Raw genomic sequence first — 22,098 nt, forward strand, 5'->3', positions numbered from 1 at the left:
CGGGGAGCAGGGGGAAGGATGGTGGCAAGTACCAAGGACAACCAAATTTGAGGAAGATACTGCATGACGCTTCACATTTGACTATGTAAAAAGCTGATGTGAAGTTGAAAAAGATGAAGCACTGCGATCAGTGATTTTCCTTGCATCATTCTTGCGTTTATCACGCAGAGTGAAGATCGTGTTGCGGTGCTTCTTGATGGGGTGGGGGGGAAAACCACTCAGAGTCTGGAAGGATATCTTTGGATACTCAAAGGAGCTGATTGAGGAGGACCCTTGCAGTGATCTTCCCCATAAATACCACAATCAGACTTGTCTCCCTTCTTGAATATAGTCACAGGGCGAGATTCTCCGCAAATGCAGAGAATCGTAACGGCTGCCGTGGGACAGGCCGTGGCCCACGGCAGCCTTCACGCCCACTTCCGGGGCCGATTCTCCACCCCCCGGGCGGGGCCAGGAGCGCAGCCCCGTGCTTCACGGCGGCGCGGCCTTGACGATGGTCGTCAAGGCCGCACGTCAAGTGTCACGCGGCCGCGCATGCGCAGTTGGCGTCTTTTCCCTCAGCCGCCCCGCAAGACGTGGCCAATTGATCTTGCGGGGCGGCGGAGGGAAAAGAGTGCGTCCGTTACGGACATTATGGACGATCGCGGGCCTATGCCCCCCTTGGCACCGGGCCCCCAGATGCCCCAAACGGGCGACCGTTTCACGACGGCAGCGAGCAGGTGTGTTTGCTGCCGTGTTGAAATGGGCATGAAAGCTCGGCCCATCGGCCTGGGAGAATCGCCGCTCGCCGTAAAAAAACGGTGATCGCCGATTTGTGGCGTGGGTCGGGCGTGGGGGGGGGGGGGGGGGAGAATAGCGGGAGGGCCTGAAAATTGTTGGGAGGCCCTCCCGCTATTCTCTCACCCGGCGTGGGGGGCGGAGAATCGGGCCCACAGTGTGTGTTCCTGAGATTCCCCAGTTTGCATCTCTCTACCTAATGGGGTTGTGGAGCTGTGCCAGGAGTGTATTTCGGCAGGGATTTTATCTGCATCAGAGGTCGTGTTGTTTTGCAGCTTTCGAACGGCTTTTTCACTTTCGTGCTGGACCGGGGTAGCACAGAGACTGAGCTGACAGGGTATCGAGGAATGGAATTGAGGACGTTGAAGTCAAAGACGGAGTCCTTGACTGAGAGCGGCACGGCAGCACAGGGGTTAGCACTGTTGCTTCACAGCGCCAGGGTCCCAGGTTCGATTCCTGGCTTGGGTCACTGACTGTGTGGAGTCTGCACATTCTCCCTGTGTCTGCGTGGGTTTCCTTTGGTTTCCTTCCACAAGTCCCTGTTAAGTGAATTTAAAAAATATATAAATTTAGCGTACCCAATTATCTTTCCAATTGAGGGGCAATTTAGCATGGCCAATCCACCTACGCTGCACATCTTTTGGGTTGTGGGGGCGAAACCCACGCAGACACGGGGAGAATGTGCAAACTCCACACGGACAGTGACCCAGGGCCGGGATCGAACCTGGGACCTCAGCGCCGTGAGGCAGCAATGCTAACCACTGCGCCACCGTGCTGCCCTCTGTCAGGTGAAGTGGACATTCTGAATTCTCCCTCTGTGACCCGGACAGGCGCCGGAATGTGGCGACTGGGGGATTCTCACAGTAACTTCATTGCAGTGTTAATGTCAGCCTACTTGTGACAATGAAGATTATTATGTGATGAGTTCCCCTCCACGCTTGCCTCTCAGTGGGGTGGGCCTTTGAGTGCTTCGGTCACAGATGGACAACTCTGAGGAAAGCACGCATGCCGTTGTTTGACATGCGAGTTGTTGGATATCCCGCGCACCTTCTCCCCACCATTTCGTTATTTATCTTGTATGTTTTAACCACCTCCAAGTCAATTAATATTAATGGTGAGATTCAGGAAAAGGTGGACCATTTCCATATCCTGGCAGCCTCTTCTTGCCAAGGGCACACGTATTGATCGTCGCCTCTTCTGTGCCAGCTCAGCTTTTGGCCGTACGAGGAGAAAGGTATTTGATGATCTCAAATCCGAGTCAGAGGTCACGGTACACCAGGCACCTGTGATCCCTGTGCTCCTAAAGGCTTCAGAGACCTGGAGCAGTGGAGAAAGCACTGGAGAAGTACCTGCAGCCGGCCTTCACAAATCCAGATGGCAAGGAGGGCGGTCCAACAACAGAGCCCTTTCCAAAGACAACATGCCCAACATCAAGGCGCTGGCCACACAAAACCAGCCCCACTGAGCAGACATGTCACTCGTACACCTGACACCACACTCCAGACTTCAGACGCGGCTGTTCGGAACTGAGTCACGTCAGGAAACATTTGGGGATTTTCCTCAAAGCATCACTGGAGCGAGCAAACCTCCACACAGTCTCAAGGGAGTCCCTGGATTGTGACCGACAAGAAGATTTGTTCGTCAAGGCATCAAACACATTGCGAGACTCCCGCCGGGAGTACCAAGGGGTAACGTTGATGCATCAGAGAGCACACAAACACACCCAACACCTCATCTACCCAACCCTTCCAGCACCACTCACGTGTGACAGGCGTCTGCAGAATACACAGCGGATTATCAGCCATCTGTGAACCCATTGAGTGAGAGTAGAAGCAAGTTATCCTCGATCCTGAGGGTTTGCTTAAAAAAGGGAGTCAGGATGATTCAGAGGCGCAGGGCTTCTTTTGGGACAGGTCCGGGTTACCCAGGCAACTTGAGGGAAGCATGTTCAGCCAGTAGGACACATGCGTGACCACCTTGGGAGGGATTATTATTTAAATGATAAAATATTAAAGAATGCCGCTGTGCAGAGAGACCTGGGTGTGCTAGTGCATGAGTCACAGAAGGCTGGTTTACAGGTGCAACAGGTGATTAAGAAGGCAAATGGAATTTTGTCCTTCATTGCTAGAGGGATGGAGGTTAAGACGAGGGAGGTTATGTTGCAATTGTATACGGTGTTAGTGAGGCCACACCTGGAGTATTGTGTTCAGTTTTGGTCTCCTTACTTGAGAAAGGACGTACTGGCGCTGGAGGGTGTGCAGACGAGATTCACTAGGTTAATCCCAGAGCTGAAGGGGTTGGATTAAGAGGAAAGGTTGAGTAGACTGGGACTGTACTCGTTGGAATTTAGAAGGATGAGGGGGGATCTTATAGAAACATATAAAATTTTGAAGAGAATAGATAGGATAGATGCGGGCAGGTTGTTTCCACTGGCGGGTGAAAGCAGAACTAGGGGGCATAGCCTCAAAATAAGGGGAAGTAGATTTAGGACTGAGTTTAGGAGGAATTTCTTCACCCAAAGGGTTGTGAATCTATGGAATTCCTTGCCCAGTGAAGCAATTGAGGCTCCTTCATTAAATGTTTTTAAGGTAAAGATAGGTCGTTTTTTGAAGAACAAAGGGATTAAGGGTTATGGTGTTCGGGCCGGAAAGTGGAACTGAGTCCACAAAAGATCAGCCATGATCTCATTGAATGGTGGAGCAGGCTCGAGGGGCCAGATCGCCTACTCCTGCTCCTAGCTCTTATGTTATGAACACAGAGTCAGTAGGGTTCCAGTGACCAGGCGTCATGTGAGAATACCTTTAAGAAATGGTGTTTAAGAAATGTACCTTTAAGAAATGGGTGTTTATCAGTGATGTCAGAGTGTGGGTGGAGCTGGGCTGTCTGTCAGCTTTTTACTTTCATTTTAGGCTGTTTGCTGCAGGGTGTGTTTTAGTTTCGTTTTCAGAGCTGGATAGCTGCAGTCACAGCCAGAAGGTGTATTAGAGTCTCTCTCTATAATCTAAAGACTGTAACTCGATCCTGGTGATTTAAAACGAATAACAGTAGTGACTTTAACCTGATGTGCTTCTGGTAAAAGGTGTTTTAAGTCTTATGGATGTTAAAAGGAAAGCTTAAAGGATTACTCAGTGTTGTATTCTTTGGGGGTTGTATTTGAATTAATGGTTGCTAAGATGTTCACTATGTTTTAAAAAGGTTAACGCGAGTTAATAGAATAAACATTGTTTTGCTTTAAAAATTACTTTTCCATTTCTGCTGTACCACCCCTGTAGAGTGGGCCCGTGTGCTCCCCATAGCCACAATCTAGTAAAAGTTGTGGGTCAGGTGAACTCCATGATACACTTTGTGGTTCTCTAAACCCTGACCCAGAACACCAGGAGAGAAATGATTGATTCATTCAATTTACTTTCACTTTGCAGACAGGAACTGGAGAACTGAACCTAGGCAGAGGGAGGGAGGGTGAAAACTGGGAGTGGAGGAAAGAAATGGTGCAGATGGTGAGATGGGTTTGGATTTCAGCCCAGGGAGGAGGGAGAGTGTGTGGGACGGGGATTTACAGCTTTGGGGGAACAAGAGGGAAAAATGTTGCAGAGAAACTAGAATTGTTTGTTCAGAATTTCTATCCTGTCCTTAATAGTAGTGACTTTTATAAACTCTTTTTATAGGGTGGATTTACAGACTGAAAACTCAAATCGAACTTCACTCTGGCAGAGTCACTTCCTGCTTCAGGACCTGAATATCATCATCCTTTCAATGTGGAAACATAAATGTTCTGTCTGTTCTATCGGAAAATGTTTTAATAATTTTAAAATCTTTATTATTGTCACAAGTAGGCTGACATTAACACTGCAATGAAGTTACTGTGAGAATCCCCCAGTCGCCACATTCCGGCGCCTGTTCGGGTCACAGAGGGAGAATTCAGAATGTCCAATTCACCCAACAGCACGTCTTTCGGGACTTGTGGGAGGAAACCGGAGCACCCGGAGGAAACCCACGCAGACATGTGGGGGGACGTGCAGACTCCACACAGACAGTGACCCAAGCGGGAATCGAACCGGGGACCCCGGCGCATTGAAGCAACAGTGCTAACCACTGCTACCACGCCACCCAAACATCGGTGTGATTGGAAAAGCACTGAAACACACACACACTCGAGTGAGAATGTTCTAGTGAACTGACTGTGGAAAGAGATCCAACCAGTTACACAGCCTGAAAAGACATTGCACCATCCACAGTGAGGAGAGACAGTCAACATGTTCTGTCTGTGGACGAGGCTGCGACTTATTGTCTAATCTGGAGGGACACAAGGACACTGGCGGCACCATGGAGAAACCGTGGAAATGTGGGGACTGTGGGAAGGGATTCAATTACCCATCCCAGCTGGAAATGCATCGGCGCAGTCACACTGGGGAGAGGCCATTCACCTGCTCCACCTGTGGGAAGGGATTCACTCAGTTATCTGGTTTAAATACCCACCAGCGAGTTCACGCTCGGAATAGACCGTTCACCTGCTCCGAGTGTGGGAAGAAATTCACTCAGTTATCCAATTTGCAAACCCACCAGAGAGTCCACAAGCCTTTTAAATGCTTAGCCTGCGGGGAGAGCTGTAAAAGTGCCGAGGAATTGTCGTCCCATCAGCGCGTCCACATTGCCGAGATCCCATTCGGCTGCTCCCACTGCGGGATCAGATTCCAAACGGCATCAGAACTCGCCGTGCACCAGCGTGTTCACAACAAGGAAAAGCCGTTCAAGTGCTCGGCGTGTGGGAAGGCATTCACGAACGCCTCCAACCTGCAACGGCACCGGCACCTTCACTCCGATACGAGACCGTTTAAATGTTCCGCCTGCAAGGAGACCTTTAAGATCCGCGGTGACCTGCTGAGGCACCAGCTCAGCCACACTGAAGAGAGGCCGTTCACCTGCTCAGAGTGTGGGAAGGGATTCAAGGATTCGTCCAACCTGCTGAAGCACCAGCAAATTCACACCGGGGAGAAGCCCTTCGGCTGCTCCGTGTGCGGGTCGGGATTCACGCGGTCGTTCACCCTGCAGCAGCACCAGCGGGTTCACACCAGGGAGAGGCCGTTCACCTGCTCCGTGTGCGGGAAGGGGTTCATCTGGTCATCCCACATGACCAGGCACCGCCGCACTCACGACGGGGAGAGGCCGTTCGCCTGCTCCGTGTGCGGGAAGAAATTCACGCGGCCGTCCCACCTGCGGAGGCATCAGCAAATTCACAAGTGACTGTCGGGGTTGAACTCTGCTACTGCTGCTGGACTGGCTGCGTGGGTTCATCCTGAGGCGTGTAGGAAATGTGGCGCAGCCGCTCTCTTCCATGGTTCAGGGATCCTAGACATGGAACAGAGGGCCCTTTTAAAGCTGTGTTTAGAGTCATGAATGTAGGAAATTTATAAAACAAAGTAAAGCAGCAAAGAGAATGAGGAATTCAAGGAGTTAGAACATAGTATGTGGCGCTGCCAGCTTTGGACAGCAGGGCGCAGACTTCTCGGCACCCGAGTGGTAGGCTGGGACTCGGTTCGATTGGTTGGCTGGTGGCCAGTGAATTGGCCAAAAGGCTGTATTCTGCCCAGTAACAGGAGCTGATTGGATCAGATGATTTCCAGAGACTTAAGGAAAGCAATTTTGAATCCTGGGCATCGAGTGAAGGAACTGCACTTCATCTCTCTCTCTCTCTCTCTCTCTCTCCCTCCCCCGATCTCTCCTCATTCCCCCGCTCTCTCTCTCTCTCTCTCTCCTCTCTCGTCTCTCTCTCTCTCCCGCTCTCTCCTCATCGCATCTCTCTCTCTCCGCCTCTCTCTCTCCCGCTCTCTCCTCTCTCTCCGCTCTCTCTCTCTCTCTCTCTCTCTCTCTCTCCCCCGCTCTCTCTCTCTCTCTCTCTCCATCTCATCCTCTCTCTCTCTTCCCCCTCCCCCCCCACTCTCTCTCGCTCTCATCTCTCTCTCTCTCTCTCTCTCTCTCTCTCTCCATCTCTCTCCATCTCTCCCTCTCTCTCTCTCTTCCCCCCCACCCCCCCCACTCTCTCTCTCTCCATCTCTCCCTCTCTCTCTCTCCACAAAGGCTGTGAGCTGCTGTATTTCTGAAACTGCAGAGACCTGAATGAGTCTGCAGTGAAACCATGACAGGCTGCAAACAGAGACCTGGATCTGAAAGTTTACTTTGAAGGAAGATCTGCGTAAAGACTATCATCTGAAACGAGTATTTTTTTTTCTTGGACCTATTATTTTCACCCCTCGCCGCCCCTCTATGTTTGTCTATCTGAGGGCAGCACGGCGGTGCACTGCAGCCTCACGGCGCCGAGGTCCCAGGTTCGATCCCGGCTCTGGGTCACTGTCCGTGTGGAATTTGCACATTCTCCCCGTGTCTGCGTGGGTTTCGCCCCCACAACCCAAAGATGTGCAGGGTAGGTGGATTGCCCACACTAAATTGCCCCTTAATTGGAAAAAATGAATAGGGTACTCTAAATTTATTTCAAAAAATGTTTTGTCTATCTTGTGTGTGTGGAGAGTGAGGTGGGGCAAGTTAAAGGGGGGATTAGGAATTAGATAAGGGATATTAAAAAAATAAATTTAGGGTATCCACATTTTTTGTTTCCAATTAAGGGGCAATTTAGCGTGGCCAATCCATCTAACCTGCACATCTTTGGGTTGTGGGGGTGAGACCCACGCAGACACGGGGAGAATGTGCAAACGTGTCCCAGGGCCAGGATCGAACCTGGGACCTCGGCTAACCACTGTGCCGCCCCGGAATTAGCTAAGAGTTAACCAGTGTATTTGCTGCATATTTCATTACAGTTCTTGTTATTAATAAACAGTAATTGTGTTTATATTTACAAACCTGGTTACTGTAATTATTGGGCCGCCAAGGGCCAAAGACTGTGGGTATTTTTATAAGAATTATTGGTTAATTCAGTTGTGTTGCTCCTCCAGGTCAAGTGGGGCTGGAATTGACCTGTCGTAACGTATATATTGTATTATGTGTCTGTTGCAGTAATGTTATTAAAAGAAGGTATCCAGATTATATGGCTGCAAAAGCTGTGATTAAGGGTTAACAGCTAGACAGGCTGTGATATCACTCGTGGAAGGGGTTGGGTCTGTTTTTAGTTTGGCTTTTAGCCCTGCCTTGTGTCTGTTTTTAGTTTCATTCTGGGAGACTTGCACTGGGCTCTGGGGACAGAATTTGCGTTTCTCAGACTGACTTCTGAAACCTTCTCGCCCCAAGGACTTGGTGAATAAATGTGTACGTCACTGCGTGTTAACTGTATTAATAAGTGACCTTTGACCTGCGTGTGTGGATTTTGTTCAATTGAAATTTTAGAGGTAGATGAGAAAGTGAACTCCGAAACCATTCTTTACTTTTTTGGAATTGTTTAACTGTTAATTGCAAAGCAATTTTTTTTTCCTTGAATGTGGGTTAATCCTGTGTTAATAATAAAGTTTGTTTTAATGTAAAAACATCCCTATTTGTCAGTGGAATCGCTCCTGGCGGTGAAGTATCCTTTCCTCAACAGTTTACAAATTGAAATGTTATTGGTGTCATGATACGCAAAAGTGCGACCAATGAACACTCAGAATAGGACACAACCAATGGGCAGTCAGGATACTCAAGAGGTGGCATCACCACAAGGGGGCATGACATAAACACTATGAAGGGATGAGGCACTCACACCCTGCCTGTTTCCACAGACAGACATCGAGAGAGTTAAACAGGGTTGATCAGCAGCATCACACCCCAGCACGTGGCTTAGAGCAAGCTGGTACAGTTAGACTGAGTTACTACAGTTAGATTAGCAGAGAGTCGAACTCATTTGAGAACTGTGTTATAATAGCTCAATAAACACGTTGAACTCATTTCAGAGCCTGGAGCATCCTTTAGTGAAGACTGCATCAAATAGCAGCCTGTGTTATCTGAAGCAGCATAACACAACAATTGGGGTTTCTCAATATAAACTGGGGCTGTGGTCCTGTACCGTAACAGTCAGGAAGAAACAAGGGAGAATGCTGGAAACGTGCTGTCAAAGCAGAGATTGGTGTCAAACGGGAATCTGTTCCTGACCGAGTGAAACAACATGTTTAAGTTTCCAGTGTGAAAATGACTGATAATTATATGAAGAATTAAAACGTTTGTGCGACATTTCTGATTCTATCAATGCACGGCAACAACAACTGCTTGCATTTATGTAGAGCCCTTGACATAGTAAAACTCCCCCAGGTGATTCACAGGTGATCAGAACCTTGGTCAAAGCCGCAGATTTTTCAGAAGTGCCTTAACGGACAGGAAAGAGGTTTCGTGAGGGAATTCCGGATCTCGGGACCACGCAGCCGACAGCACAGCCGCCAATGGTGGAGTGATGTGGACGGGCGTTGTGGAAGGGGTCAGAGTTGGAGGAGCACAGGGAGCTCGGAGGTTTGAAGGGCTGGAGGAGGTTCCAGAGACTTTGCCATGGAGAGAGTGGCTGCCCACGTGGAGCTTGTGCAAAGCCTCCATGCAGGGCCTAACCACGGCCGCGCAGGAGACGTCAGCTGCCTTGAACAGGGTGACAGATACTGTACCTGTGACCGTCCCACGTCACTGATCTCCCCCAAGCTGGTCTGAAGCTGAGTGGAAGGAATTGTTGTTGAAAATACGGGAAAATGTGTAATTTGAAACATGGAAGTCTGGCAATATCTGGTCTAAGAAACATGAGAGGATACAGGGAAAGATCCCACAAAAGGTTAATAGCAGCTGCAAAGATCAGGATTATAAGATGCAGATTCTTTCTCACAAGCAGGCTTAGCAAACACACAGGATTCTTGTATTAAGCTAAGGAACAATTTGGTATAATCTGCACATTTTTGGACTGTGGCATTATCATAGATTATCATAGAATTTACAGTGCAGAAGGAGGCCATTCGGCCCATCGAGTCTGCACCGGCTCTTGGAAAGAGCACCCTACCCAAGGTCAACACCTCCACCCTATCCCCATAACCCAGTAACCCCACCCAACACTAAGGACAACTTTGGACACTAAGGGCAATTTATCCTGGCCAATCCACCTAACCTGCACATCTTTGGACTGTGGGAGGAAACCGGAGCACCCGGAGGAAACCCACGCACACACGGGGAGGATGTGCAGACTCCGCACAGACAGTGACCCAAGCCGGGGATCGAACCTGGGACCCTGGAGCTGTGAAGCCATTGTGCTATCCACAATGCTACCGTGATGACATCTTTGGTCATCTAATGACTCAGGGGTTCAAGGTATTATCCTGACCCCTCCTCGTTCTTGTGTTCTTCTGAACATCACCGGGAAGCATTTCGCACTTTCACCTCTTCCCTTCCCACGTGCTGGGCACCAAATACACTTCCCAGGTGACACAGTGATTTACTTGTACCGCTTGCAATTCAGTACTGTGTTTACACATGCTCATGATCTGGTCTCCCCTACACTGATAAGACCAATGATGAGTCTGCTTTGCGGCACACCGGCGTTCAGTCTGCAGGCTTCATCCTGAGCTCCCGGCCATTCATGACTTTAGCCATCAGCCTCACTTCCACTCTGACCTCTCTTGTCCCCACCCAGCTGCACTGTCCCAATAGAGCTCCAAGGGAACTCATCATCTTTGAGCAGACATAGGGGCAGCACGGTGGCGCAGTGGGTTAGCACTTCTGCCTCACGCCGCCGAGGTCCCGGGGTTCAATCCCGGCTCTGGGTCACTGTCCGGGTGGAGTTTGCACATTCTCCCCGTGTCTGCGTGGGTTTCGCCCCCCACAACCCAAAGATGTGTAGGGTAGGTGGATTGGCCACGCTAAATTGCCCCTTAATTGGAAAATACGAATTGGATACTCTAAATTTATTTTTTAAAATCTTTGATCAGACATTTTAATGACCTTCCGGACACAATATTTGTTTCCACAATTTCAGATCATAAACAATGCTCCCATTTTTCAGACAATGGGTGCTGGACCTGTCTTTTTGTGTCTTCACCTGCTGCATTAGTTTATTCACGTGTGTCTCATCATCACCCATAATTGCCGTGTGATGGAACCATCAATTCAGCGAACACGTGTAGTTGGATCTGAACAGAGGCTTTAATACACTTACAACAGAGCCAGCCTATTCGTCGTTGAACTTCAGATGAAATGGCAGGCTGGCTCTAAGGCACTGATCTTTATACATCGGTCCCAGGGGGAGGAGTCCTGGGCAGAGCCAAGGGAGGAGCCCAGTACAAACTCTCGCGTACTCCCAGAGCGACTCCTCCTGGTGGTCGGACAGTGCAACTGCACTTACAATGGTGGATTGTGAACATATATACACAGAGTTATATTGGCAACTATATACAGCATTGATCTTACAACGGGTAGATAACGAACATATATACATGGAGTGATATTGGCAACTATATATAGTGTGAATCACATTCACCACACCGTGAACCATCATTCTCTTTCTCATTTATTCACTCCAGCCTTCCATCCTACCGCAAAACCTTGCCTCTTCACCCCCGCTTTTTACCTGCCTCAGTACTTGCAGATAAAATATTAAGTCTCCAAATTCTTCCAGTTTGGATGAAGGGTCAGCGACCTGAATCGCACATTCTGTTCCCCTCATTAAAGATACTGTTTGACCTGCTGAGCGTTTCCAACATTTTATGTTCTGAGGTGCGATTTTCAGCATTTGCGGTATCTTAGTTTCTCATAAAATAATCTTTATTGTCACACGTAGGCTGACATTAACGCTGCAATGAAGTTACTGTGAGAATCCCCCAGTCGCCACATTCCGGAGCCTGTCCGGGTCACAGAGGGAGAATTCAGAATGTCCAATCCACCCAACAGCACGTCTTTCGGGACTTGTGGGAGGAAACCGGAGCACCCGGAGGAAACCCACGCAGACACGGAGTGAACGTGCAGACTCCACACAGACAGTGAGCCAAGCCAGGAATCGAACCTGGGACCCTGGGGCTGTGAAGCAACAGTGCTAACCACTGTGCTACCGTGATCAGTTTTCTCTCACTTTACCGTTCCCTGTTTGAAGGTGAAGAAGGAGTTTTTAAAGAATGAGACACGGTAACTGTCACCCTGTTCAATGTGAAACTAAACACTGTTAACTCCTCATCAGTAACAATTTTAAACAGGCTTTCTCAAGGAAAGTAAAGCTGATAATCAGTACACTGCGGAAATGAGTGTGAATCCCCCCCGCTCCCCCCCCCCCTCCCCCCGCAACCCCCACCCCGGACAGAGGGCAACTGACCATCCATCCCCCCCCCACCCCGGACAGGGGGAACTGACCATCCATCCCCCCCCCCACCCCGGACAGAGGGGAACTGACCATCCATCCCTCCCCGGACAGAGGGAACTGACCATCCCCCTCCCCATCCCGGACAGAGAGAACTGACCACCCCCCCCCCCCCACCCCGGACAGAGGGCAACTGACCATCCATCCCCCCCCCATCCCGGACAGAGGGGAACTGACCATCCATCCCCCCCCCACCCCAGACAGAGGGGAACTGACCATCCATCCCTCCCCAGACAGAGGGAACTGACCATCCCCCCCCCACCCCGGACAGAGGGGAACTGACCATCCTCCCCCCCCCCCCACCCCGGACAGAGGGGAACTGACCATCCATCCCCCCCCCCCCCCCACCCCGGACAGAGGGGAACTGACCATCCATCCCCCCCACCCCAGACAGAGGGGAACTGACCATCCATCCCTTCCCGGACAGAGGGAACTGACCATCCCCCCCACCCCGGACAGAGGGGAACTGACCATCCTCCCCCCCCCCCCCCACCCCGGACAGAGGGGAACTGACCATCCATTCCCCCCCCCCCCCACCCCGGACAGAGGGGAACTGACCATCCTCCCCCCCCCCCCCCACCCCGGACAGAGGGGAACTGACCATTTCCCCCCCCCCCCATCCCGGACAGAGGGGAACTGACCATTTCCCCCCCCCCACCCCGGACAGAGGGCAACTGACCATCCATCCCCCCCCCCCCCCCCCCCCACCCCGGACAGAGGGGAACTGACCATCCTCCCCCCCCATCCCGGACAGAGGGGAACTGACCATTTCCCCGCCCATCCCGGACAGAGGGGAACTGACCATTTCCCCCCCCCCCCACCCCGGACAGAGGGCAACTGACCATCCATCCCCCCCCCCACCCCGCCCCGGACAGAGGGGAACTGACCATCCTCCCCTCCATCCCGGACAGAGGGCAACTGACCATCCATCCCCCCCACCCCACCCCGCCCCGGACAGAGGGGAACTGACCATCCATCCCCCCCACCCCGCCCCGGACAGAGGGAACTGACCATCCTCCCCCCCCATCCCGGACAGAGGGGAACTGACCATCCATCCCCCCCCCCCCCCCCCGCCCCGGACAGAGGGGAACTGACCATCCATCCCCCCCCCACCCCGCCCCGGACAGAGGGAACTGACCATCCTCCCCCCCCCATCCCGGACAGAGGGGAACTGACCATTTCCCCCCCCCCCACCCCGGACAGAGGGGAACTGACCACCCCCCCCCCCCCCCCACCCCGGACAGAGGGGAACTGACCATTTCCCCCCATCCCGGACAGAGGGGAACTGACCATCCATCCCCCCCACCCCAGACAGAGGGGAACTGACCATCCTCCCCCCCCCCCCCCCGGACAGAGGGGAACTGACCACCCCCCCCCACCCCGGACAGAGGGGAACTGACCATTTCCCCCCCCCCCCACCCCGGACAGAGGGAACTGACCATTTCCCCCCCCATCCCGGACAGAGGGGAACTGACCATTTCCCCCCCCCACCCCGGACAGAGGGGAACTGACCATTTCCCCCCCCCACCCCGGACAGAGGGGAACTGACCACCCCATCCCCACCCAGGACACAGGGGAACTGACCATCCATCCCCCCACCCCAGACAGAGGGGAACTGACCATCCTCCCCCCCCCACCCCAGACAGAGGGGAACTGACCATCCTCCCCCCCCACCCCGGACAGAGGGGAACTGACCATCCATCTCCCCCCACCCCGGACAGAGGGGAACTGACCATCCCGCTCCCCCCACCCCGGACAGAGGGGAACTGACCATCCTCCCCCCCCACACCAGACAGAGGGGAACTGACCATCCACCCCCCCCACCCCGGACAGAGGGGAACTGACCATCCTCTCCCCCACCCTGGACAGAGGGGAACTGACCATCCCCCCCCCCCCCCCCCCCACCCCAGACAGAGGGGAACTGACGATCCATCCCCCCCATCCCGGACAGAGGGGAACTGACCATCCCCCTCCCCCCCCCCCCCCCACCCCGGACAGAGGGGAACTGACCATCCCCCTTCCCCCCCACCCCGGACAGAGGGGAACTGACCATCCATCCCCCCGCCCCGGACAGACGGCAACAGACCATCCCCCCCCCACCCCGGACAGAGGGGAACTGACCATTTCCCCCCATCCCGGACAGAGGGGAACTGACCATCCATCCCCCCCACCCCAGACAGAGGGGAACTGACCATCCTCCCCCGCCCCCACCCCGGACAGAGGGGAACTGACCACCCCCCCCCACCCCGGACAGAGGGGAACTGACCATTTCCCCCCCACACCCCGGACAGAGGGAACTGACCATTTCCCCCCCCCCATCCTGGACAGAGGGGAACTGACCATTTCCCCCCCCACCCCGGACAGAGGGGAACTGACCATTTCCCCCCCCCCCCACCCCGGACAGAGGGGAACTGACCACCCCCATCCCCACCTAGGACACAGGGGAACTGACCATCCATCCCCCCACCCCAGACAGAGGGGAACTGACCATCCCCCCCCCCCCCCCCACCCCAGATAGAGGGGAACTGACCATCCTCCCCCCCCACCCCGGACAGAGGGGAACTGACCATCCATCTCCCCCCACCCCGGACAGAGGGGAACTGACCATCCCGCTCCCCCCACCCCGGACAGAGGGGAACTGACCATCCTCCCCCCCACCCCAGACAGAGGGGAACTGACCATCCCCCCCCCCCACCCCGGACAGAGGGGAACTGACCATCCTCTCCCCCACCCTGGACAGAGGGGAACTGACCATCCCCCCCCACCCCAGACAGAGGGGAACTGACCATCCATCCCCCCCATCCCGGACAGAGGGCAACTGACCATCCCCCTCCCCCCCCACCCCGGACAGAGGGGAACTGACCATCCCCCTTCCCCCCCACCCCGGACAGAGGGGAACTGACCATCCATCCCCCCGCCCCGGACAGACGGCAACAGACCATCCCCCCCCCCCCCACCCCGGACAGAGGGGAACTGACCATCCCCCTACCCCCCCACCCAGGACAGAGGGGAACTGACCATCCCCCTCCCCCCACCCCGGACAAAGGGGAACTGACCATCCATCCCCCCCCACCCCGGACAGAGGGGAACTGACCATCCATCCCCGACCCCGGACAGGGGGGAACTGACCATCCACCCCCCCATCCCGGACAGAGGGGAACTGACCATCCACCACCTCCCCCACCCTGGACAGAGGGGAACTGACCATCCTTCCTCCCCCAACCCCGGACAGAGGGGAACTGACCATCCCCCCCCCCCCCCCCCCCCCCCCCCACCCCGGACAGAGGGGAACTGACCATCCATCCCCCCCACCCCGGACAAAGGGGAACTGACCATCCATCCCCCCCCACCCCGGATAGAGGGGAACTGACCATCCACCACCTCCCCCACCCTGGACAGAGGGGAACTGACCATCCTCCCCCCCCCCCAACCCCGGACAGAGGGGAACTGACCATCCATCCCCCACACCCCGGACGGAGGGGAACTGACCATCCCCCCTCCCCCCCACCCCGGACAGAGGGGAACTGACCATCCATCTCCAGCTCTAAATCCCAAACACTAAATGTTGCCAAAGTCACTGAAAGGGGTAACAGAGGTGGAGAAGGTAGTCAAGAAGGCATACGGCATGCTTGCCTTCATTGGCCGGGGCATTGAGTATAACAATTGGCAAGTCATGTTGCAGCTGTATAGAACCTTAGTTAGGCCACACTTGGAGTATAGTGTTCAATTCTGGTCGCCACACTACCAGAAGGATGTGGAGGCTTTAGAGAGGGTGCAGAAGGGATTAACCAGGATGTTGCTGGTATGGAGGGCATTAGCTATGAGCAGAGGTTGAATAAATTCGGTTTGTTCTCACTGGAACGAAGGAGGTTGAGGGGCGACCTGATAGAGGTCTACAAAATTATGAGGGGCATAGACAGAGTGGATAGTCAGAGGCTTTTCCCCAGGGTAGAGGGGCCAATTACTAGGGGCCATAAGTTTAAGTTGCGAGGGGCAAGGTTTAGTGGAGATGTACGAGGCACATTTTTTACACAGAGGGTAGTGGGTGCCTGGAACTCACTGCTGGAGGAGGTGGTGGAAGCAGGGACAATAGTGATGTTTAAGGGACATCTTGACAAATACATGAATAGGATGGGAATAGAGGGATATGGACCCAGGAAGTTTAGACGAGCAGCGTGGTCGGCACGGCAGCTGAGCCTGTGGCCACCTCACAATGTGTCACTGTCACAATGCCCGGGGAGTGATTGGTGGCGGCTCCGGGCCAATAGGAATGGAGGGGGCGGGTCTGGAGGACCAAGCGGGAGCGGCAGGTCCTCCAACCAATGGGAATGAATGAGAGGGCGGGGCTCGGTTGTGACTGAAGCATGCGCAGCATCAACAATGGCGGTGGACAGTGGCCTTTTGGTCGGAGCCACACGGGGCTAAGATTGGCGGATCCGACCGGTGGGGTGGGTGGGAGGCTTTGTAAATAAGTTCTGGAAGGTCTAAACCGGAAAAAGAACTTGTCCGGTCCCCTGAGCAGGGACACTGCTCCCCAACGATTGGCGAGGGCTAACGGCCGCCATCTTTGTCAGGGACAATGTGCCCCATGGGGATTTGAGCCCCCGCCGCCATCTTTGTAGGGGGCGACGTGTGAATGCCTGGGAGGAGCTTGTTCCCCATTGTTCAGAATGGAGACAACTTGTCCATCAAACTGCATTTGCCTTTGAGTCCCTAAGTCTTATTGGTGAGGCAGAAAAGGAAAGAAAGGGAAATAAATCCTGCTTTCCAGATCCCAATATCTCATGGGATGTCCTCCCCTGTGTGTCCAAAGAACTGTGGCTCTGTTCAGTCACCTGAAGACACATAGCAGAAACTAATGACCCTGAGTAGACGTCATCCTCGAATCGAGGGAGACAAGGGGAAAAGTGCAGCGGCGAGCCAGAACGGTCATCCTGGACCAGGGAGCAGGAGGAGAGAACATAGAGAATTTCTATCCTGGACTGACAGTGACGGATTTTGTAAACTCCTTTTTACACGCGGTTAGAAGGGGAGGATTTATACCGTGTTGCGTCTTTTCGTCCGACGTCACTTCGTCCAACGACACTTCGTCCACGTCTTTTGGTCCAACGTCTTTTTGTCCGCACGTCTTTTGGTCCTACGTCTTTTTGTCCCATTATCCAATTACAAATTAACTCCGTATAAACCATTTAATTGATAAAATGCAAGTAATTGATAAAATGCAAGTAAAATGCAAGTTGAAAAATGCAGTTAAAAAATCTAAAAATGCAGTTAAAAAATCTAAAAGTTTACTAATTACTTAAAATTCCCGAAGTTACTTAAAATTGATGTAAATTGACACAATGAACATTGCCATTTCGGGATGGGCGAATTAAGAAAGAGAACGATAATATCTATCCTTTAACGAGGCTCGTTAAAGGAAAGAGAACGATAATAAAAATCCGTTATTGCATATTATACCTTGCTATGTGCATTAGAGAAGATTTCTATTTACAAAAAGTTAATGTGGGGAGTGGAGTGGAGTGCTAATAAGCAAGTTACAAAAAGTCAAGTTACAAAAAGTCTTTGACAAAAAAAATCATCCGACAAAAAAACGTAACAAGTCACAAAAAGTCTTTGACGAAAAAAATCATCGGACAAAAAGACGTAGGACCAAAAGACGTGCGGACAAAAAGACGTTGGACCAAAAGACGTGGACGAAGTGTCGTTGGACGAAATGACGTTGGACGAAAAGACATAGCACCGATTTATACACAGCAAAATCCGACCAAGAGAAATTTCTATCCTGGACTGATAGTGATGACGTTTGAACTTCTTTTACAGGGTATTAAAAGAGGATTTGCAGGCAGGAAACCCAAACCAAATCTCACAACAAGGACCTGAACCTGTTGCACGATTCACCAGGAGCTGGACATCACTTGATTGTAAGCTTTGAGTTCCAGATCATCATCACTTGCTGCTTAACACAGTTCTACCACACATCATCCCTCCCTCCCTCATAGATCTTGCCCAAATCAGCTAAGGTGAACAGCTTTTTTAAATCTACCTTGTCAGAACTTATCATAAGCTTATACATCCTCTATCAAATCTCCCCTCCATCCCAGTTTCTCCAACCTAACATTGCAACCATAATCCCTCATTCCTGGAACCATTCTGGTAAATCTCCGCACCCTCTCAAAGACCCTCACATCCTCCGTAATGTGTGGCGATCACTGGTTTGCACAGATCCAGATGTTCGGTCTTCCTGCCTGTGATGTCATCACACACCCACAATTGTGCGGTGACATCACCACCGCTCCCCGGGGAATTTCCTCAACTGGGAGATTTTTTAGGCAGCACGGTGGCACAGTGGTTAGCACAACCGCCTCACGGCGCCGAGGTCCCAGGTTCGATCCCGGCTCTGGGTCACTGTCCGTGTGGAGTTTGCACATTCTCCCCGTGTCTGCGTGGGTTTCGCCCCCACAACCCAAAAATGTGCAGAGTAGGTGGATTGGCCATGCTAAATTGCCCCTTAATTGGAAAAAATAATTGGGTAATCTAAATTTATAAAAAAAAACTGGGAGATTTTTCTCTGACTCCAGAGCTTCTGAAACCTTTCCAGCTGCCGCCTCCAGGTGAGTATTGTTGAGCATTCAATTTCCATTTGAAAGTATTTCCAGCATTTTCTCTCAGATTTCCAGCAGCTGTGGTGTTTTGCTATTTTATTCTGGAGTTTTCCCAATTATTATGATCCCAAACCAGAGCCCAACAGTGGCTGGGATACTGGACAGAAACCCCGATAATTTGTTTTAATTTCGTAAGACTGGGAGGAAAGGATACCGCACTCCAGGAGTGATTTCACACTCAAATAGGGATATGGTCTATTAAAATAAACTTTATTAATGATATACATTACTCTTTTTTAACATCATAAAGACAGTAGCTTTCAATTACTCATTAAACAAGGAAACAACCCTCTTTATCTCCACTCAAACAACACCCATCTCAGGTCACAATCCACTTTTAAACACAGCAGACCCAAGAATACTTGATGTCTAGGATTAACCACTTTAAAAAAAATTTTTTTTACAGCACCCAATTCATTTTTTTCTAATTAAGGGGCAATTTAGCATGGCCAATCCACCTAACCAGCACATCTTTCGGTTGTGGGGGCGAAAACCACGCAAACACGGGGAGAATGTGCAACCTCCACATGGACAGTGACCCAGAGCCGGGATCGAACCTGGGACCTCGGCGCCGTAAGGCAGCAGGGCTAACCCACTGCGCCACCATGCTGCCTAAGGATTAATAACTTTGAGAGAGAGAGAGATCCTGCAGGAAACAGCTTCTTGCTTGTTTGAAACTACTGTTTAATCTTCCAGCCTTTTCAGAAACCTTGGAGGGGAACTTGGAGGTTGCATACACCTTTCACCCTGGTCCTACCTTGGGAGATTCTGTCAAATATCTGGTCAAGCTGTGTGTATGTAGAATCCCTCCCCTTTTTGCCCTGCCTCTCCCACCTCTGTCTCCTCTCCTAGATTCCAAAGTCTTGTGTGGGTCCAGATTGGGAGGCAGATTCCCTTCCCTGAAGGACAATGGTGAACCAGTTGGGTTTTTATGACAATCCAGCAGTTTTCATGGTCACTTTTTCCCAGAGCCGGCCCCACAAATAACCAGATTCATTCAGCTCAATTTCACAACCTGCCTTTGTGTTTTTGTGTGTTCTCTCTCAATTCCTTTTTTCTGTTCAAATCAATTTCCCAGGGCATTAGATGGGGAGGGTTTGCAGTCGGGGGAACTGGAAACCAAGCATCAAATCAGGATCTGACAAGAATCACTCGATTCATCAGGACCTGAATATCATCAGCCTTTGCACATGGAAGCAAACGGCGCTGTTTGCCCTCGGGAGAAACCGTGGCAATGTGAGGACTGTGGGAAGGGATTCAGTTACCCATCGGAGCTGGAGATTTATCGGCGTAGTCACACTGGGGAGAGGCCATTCACCTGCTCCGCATGTGGGAAGGGATTCTCTCGGTCGTCCCACCTGCTGACACACCAGTGAGTTCACACTGGGGAAAGGCCGTTCACCTGCTCTCAGTGTGGGAAGGGATTCACCCAGTCATCCGACTTGCTCACACACCAACGGATTCACACCGGGGAGAAGCCGTTCATCTGCTCTCAGTGTGGGAAGGGATTCACTTGGTCATCCCACCTGCTGAGACACCAGCGCGCTCACATTGGCAAACGACAGCTCGCCTGCTCCGAGTGTGGGAAGGGATTCAGCAATTCATCCAACCTAACACGACACCAGCGAGTTCACACTGAGGAGAGAGCTTTTAAATGCCCAGAATGTGGGAAGTGCTACAAACGTTCCAAGAATCTGATGCTCCATCAGCTTGTTCACGCTGGCGAGAGACCGTTCAGGTGCTCTCACTGTGGGACTGGGTTCGCGCGATCGGCTCAACTCTCCGTACACCAGCAAATTCACACTGGGGAGAGGCCGTTCACCTGCCCCCAATGCGGTAAGGGATTTGCTTATGCATCCCGTTTGATGGCGCACCAGCGAATTCACACTGATGAGAGACCTTTTAAATGTCCAGACTGCGGGAAGTGCTATAAGAGTTCTGGGGAACTGATGTCCCATCAACGTGTTCACACCGACGAGAGACCGTTCAGGTGCTCTCACTGCGGGATCGGGTTCAGACGATCATCTGAACTCCTTGTGCACCAGCGGGTTCACACTGGGGAGAGGCCATTCACCTGCTCTGTGTGTGGGAAGGGGTTCACCCAGCTGTCCCACCTGCTGACACACCGGCGCACTCACACCGGGGAGAGGCCGTTCACCTGCTCTGTGTGTGGGAGGGGATTCACTCAGTCATCCAACCTGCTGACACACCAGCAAATTCATGAATGAGTACAGTGAGGGGATTTTGCTCTTAACCACATCGAGGACTAAACCAATTTCGTTGGGATTGGTCTCTGGTGATGTTACAAGGGTTAATTCGTGTTGAAACTTTTTTTTTGAAATTTAGATTACCCAATTATTTTTTCCAATTAAGGGGCAATTTAGCGTGGCCAATCCACCTATCCTGCACATCTTTGGGTTGTGGGGGCGAAACCCACGCAAACACGGGGAGAATGTGCAAACTCCACACGGACAGTGACCCAGAGCCGGGATCGAACCTGGGACCTCAGCGCCGTGAGGCGGTTGTGCTAACCACTAGGCCACCGTGCTGCCCGTGTTGAAACTTTTTAATATCTCGAACACGAGTTAATTCCTTTTTGAAGTCTTCTCCCTCCCCCCCAGCCCATCCGCCCTCACCTCCAACAACAAGTGTGAGGAGCTCATGGAGAGTCTTTGTCACTGAGATTGAGACAATCTGATCAGCTGCCTCTGCTGCTTCCCGCACTCCCACCAGCTCCACCGGACCAAACTGTCTCTTAAAGTTGCCCCATTGTCCGAATACTGAACAATCCAGTTTCTCCATTGTCTTCTGTCGCGCCCTGTCAGAGCTCACCTTGACCTGCCTTCTCCTCCCTTGACTCTATTCACATAAACCGCTGAGCACCCAACTTCCCTGTGTTCGCGGACATTGTTAACTATTTTCTCTTTCTGGTTTCGGCATTGTTGTCACGAACCATGCTGACGGCACCTGCGAGGGTATCCCAACTTGTAACAACGGTTCGTAGGGGTGTATCGTTTCGCTTTTGGAATGGTAGGAGGAGTCACGTGGAACCCCAGTGAGAATAAGCAGCCCAGTCATTATTAAAGACTATTTATTAAATTAAAGAAAAGACAAATACACTCAAACAGGACAATTAAATATGTGAATTACTAAAAACATGTAGAAATTATGATCCCTGAACTCTGTAAGATTTCTCTTTTCCCACGCAGCATCCAAATTAAATAAATCTATAAGTCAAATCCATATTATAGTTACCACACGACACGTGGCGGATGATCAAGTCGCTGAGAAACATCTTTTCCTGGTCCAGATAAGATTTTTAAACTTCCTTTCCGAAGATTTCTGTACTACCTTGGCTCCAAGACT

The 22,098-nt window shown here is 51.9% G+C and overlaps 1 protein-coding gene and 1 pseudogene across 1 annotated transcript; both read left to right on the forward strand.

The window, feature by feature from the left end:
* Positions 1-22,098, forward strand: part of LOC119951627 — a 55,582-nt pseudogene that overhangs the window by 12,230 nt on the left and 21,254 nt on the right.
* Positions 4,905-6,539, forward strand: LOC119951312 (zinc finger protein 135-like). The gene has a single exon (XM_038774403.1). The coding sequence runs from the start codon at positions 5,101-5,103 to the stop codon at positions 6,016-6,018; it is 918 nt and encodes a 305-aa protein (XP_038630331.1). The 5' UTR covers positions 4,905-5,100; the 3' UTR covers positions 6,019-6,539.

The sequence above is a fragment of the Scyliorhinus canicula genome, chromosome 17 (genome assembly GCF_902713615.1).
Source record: "Scyliorhinus canicula chromosome 17, sScyCan1.1, whole genome shotgun sequence".
In the NCBI taxonomy this organism is placed as follows: Eukaryota; Metazoa; Chordata; class Chondrichthyes; order Carcharhiniformes; family Scyliorhinidae; genus Scyliorhinus; species Scyliorhinus canicula.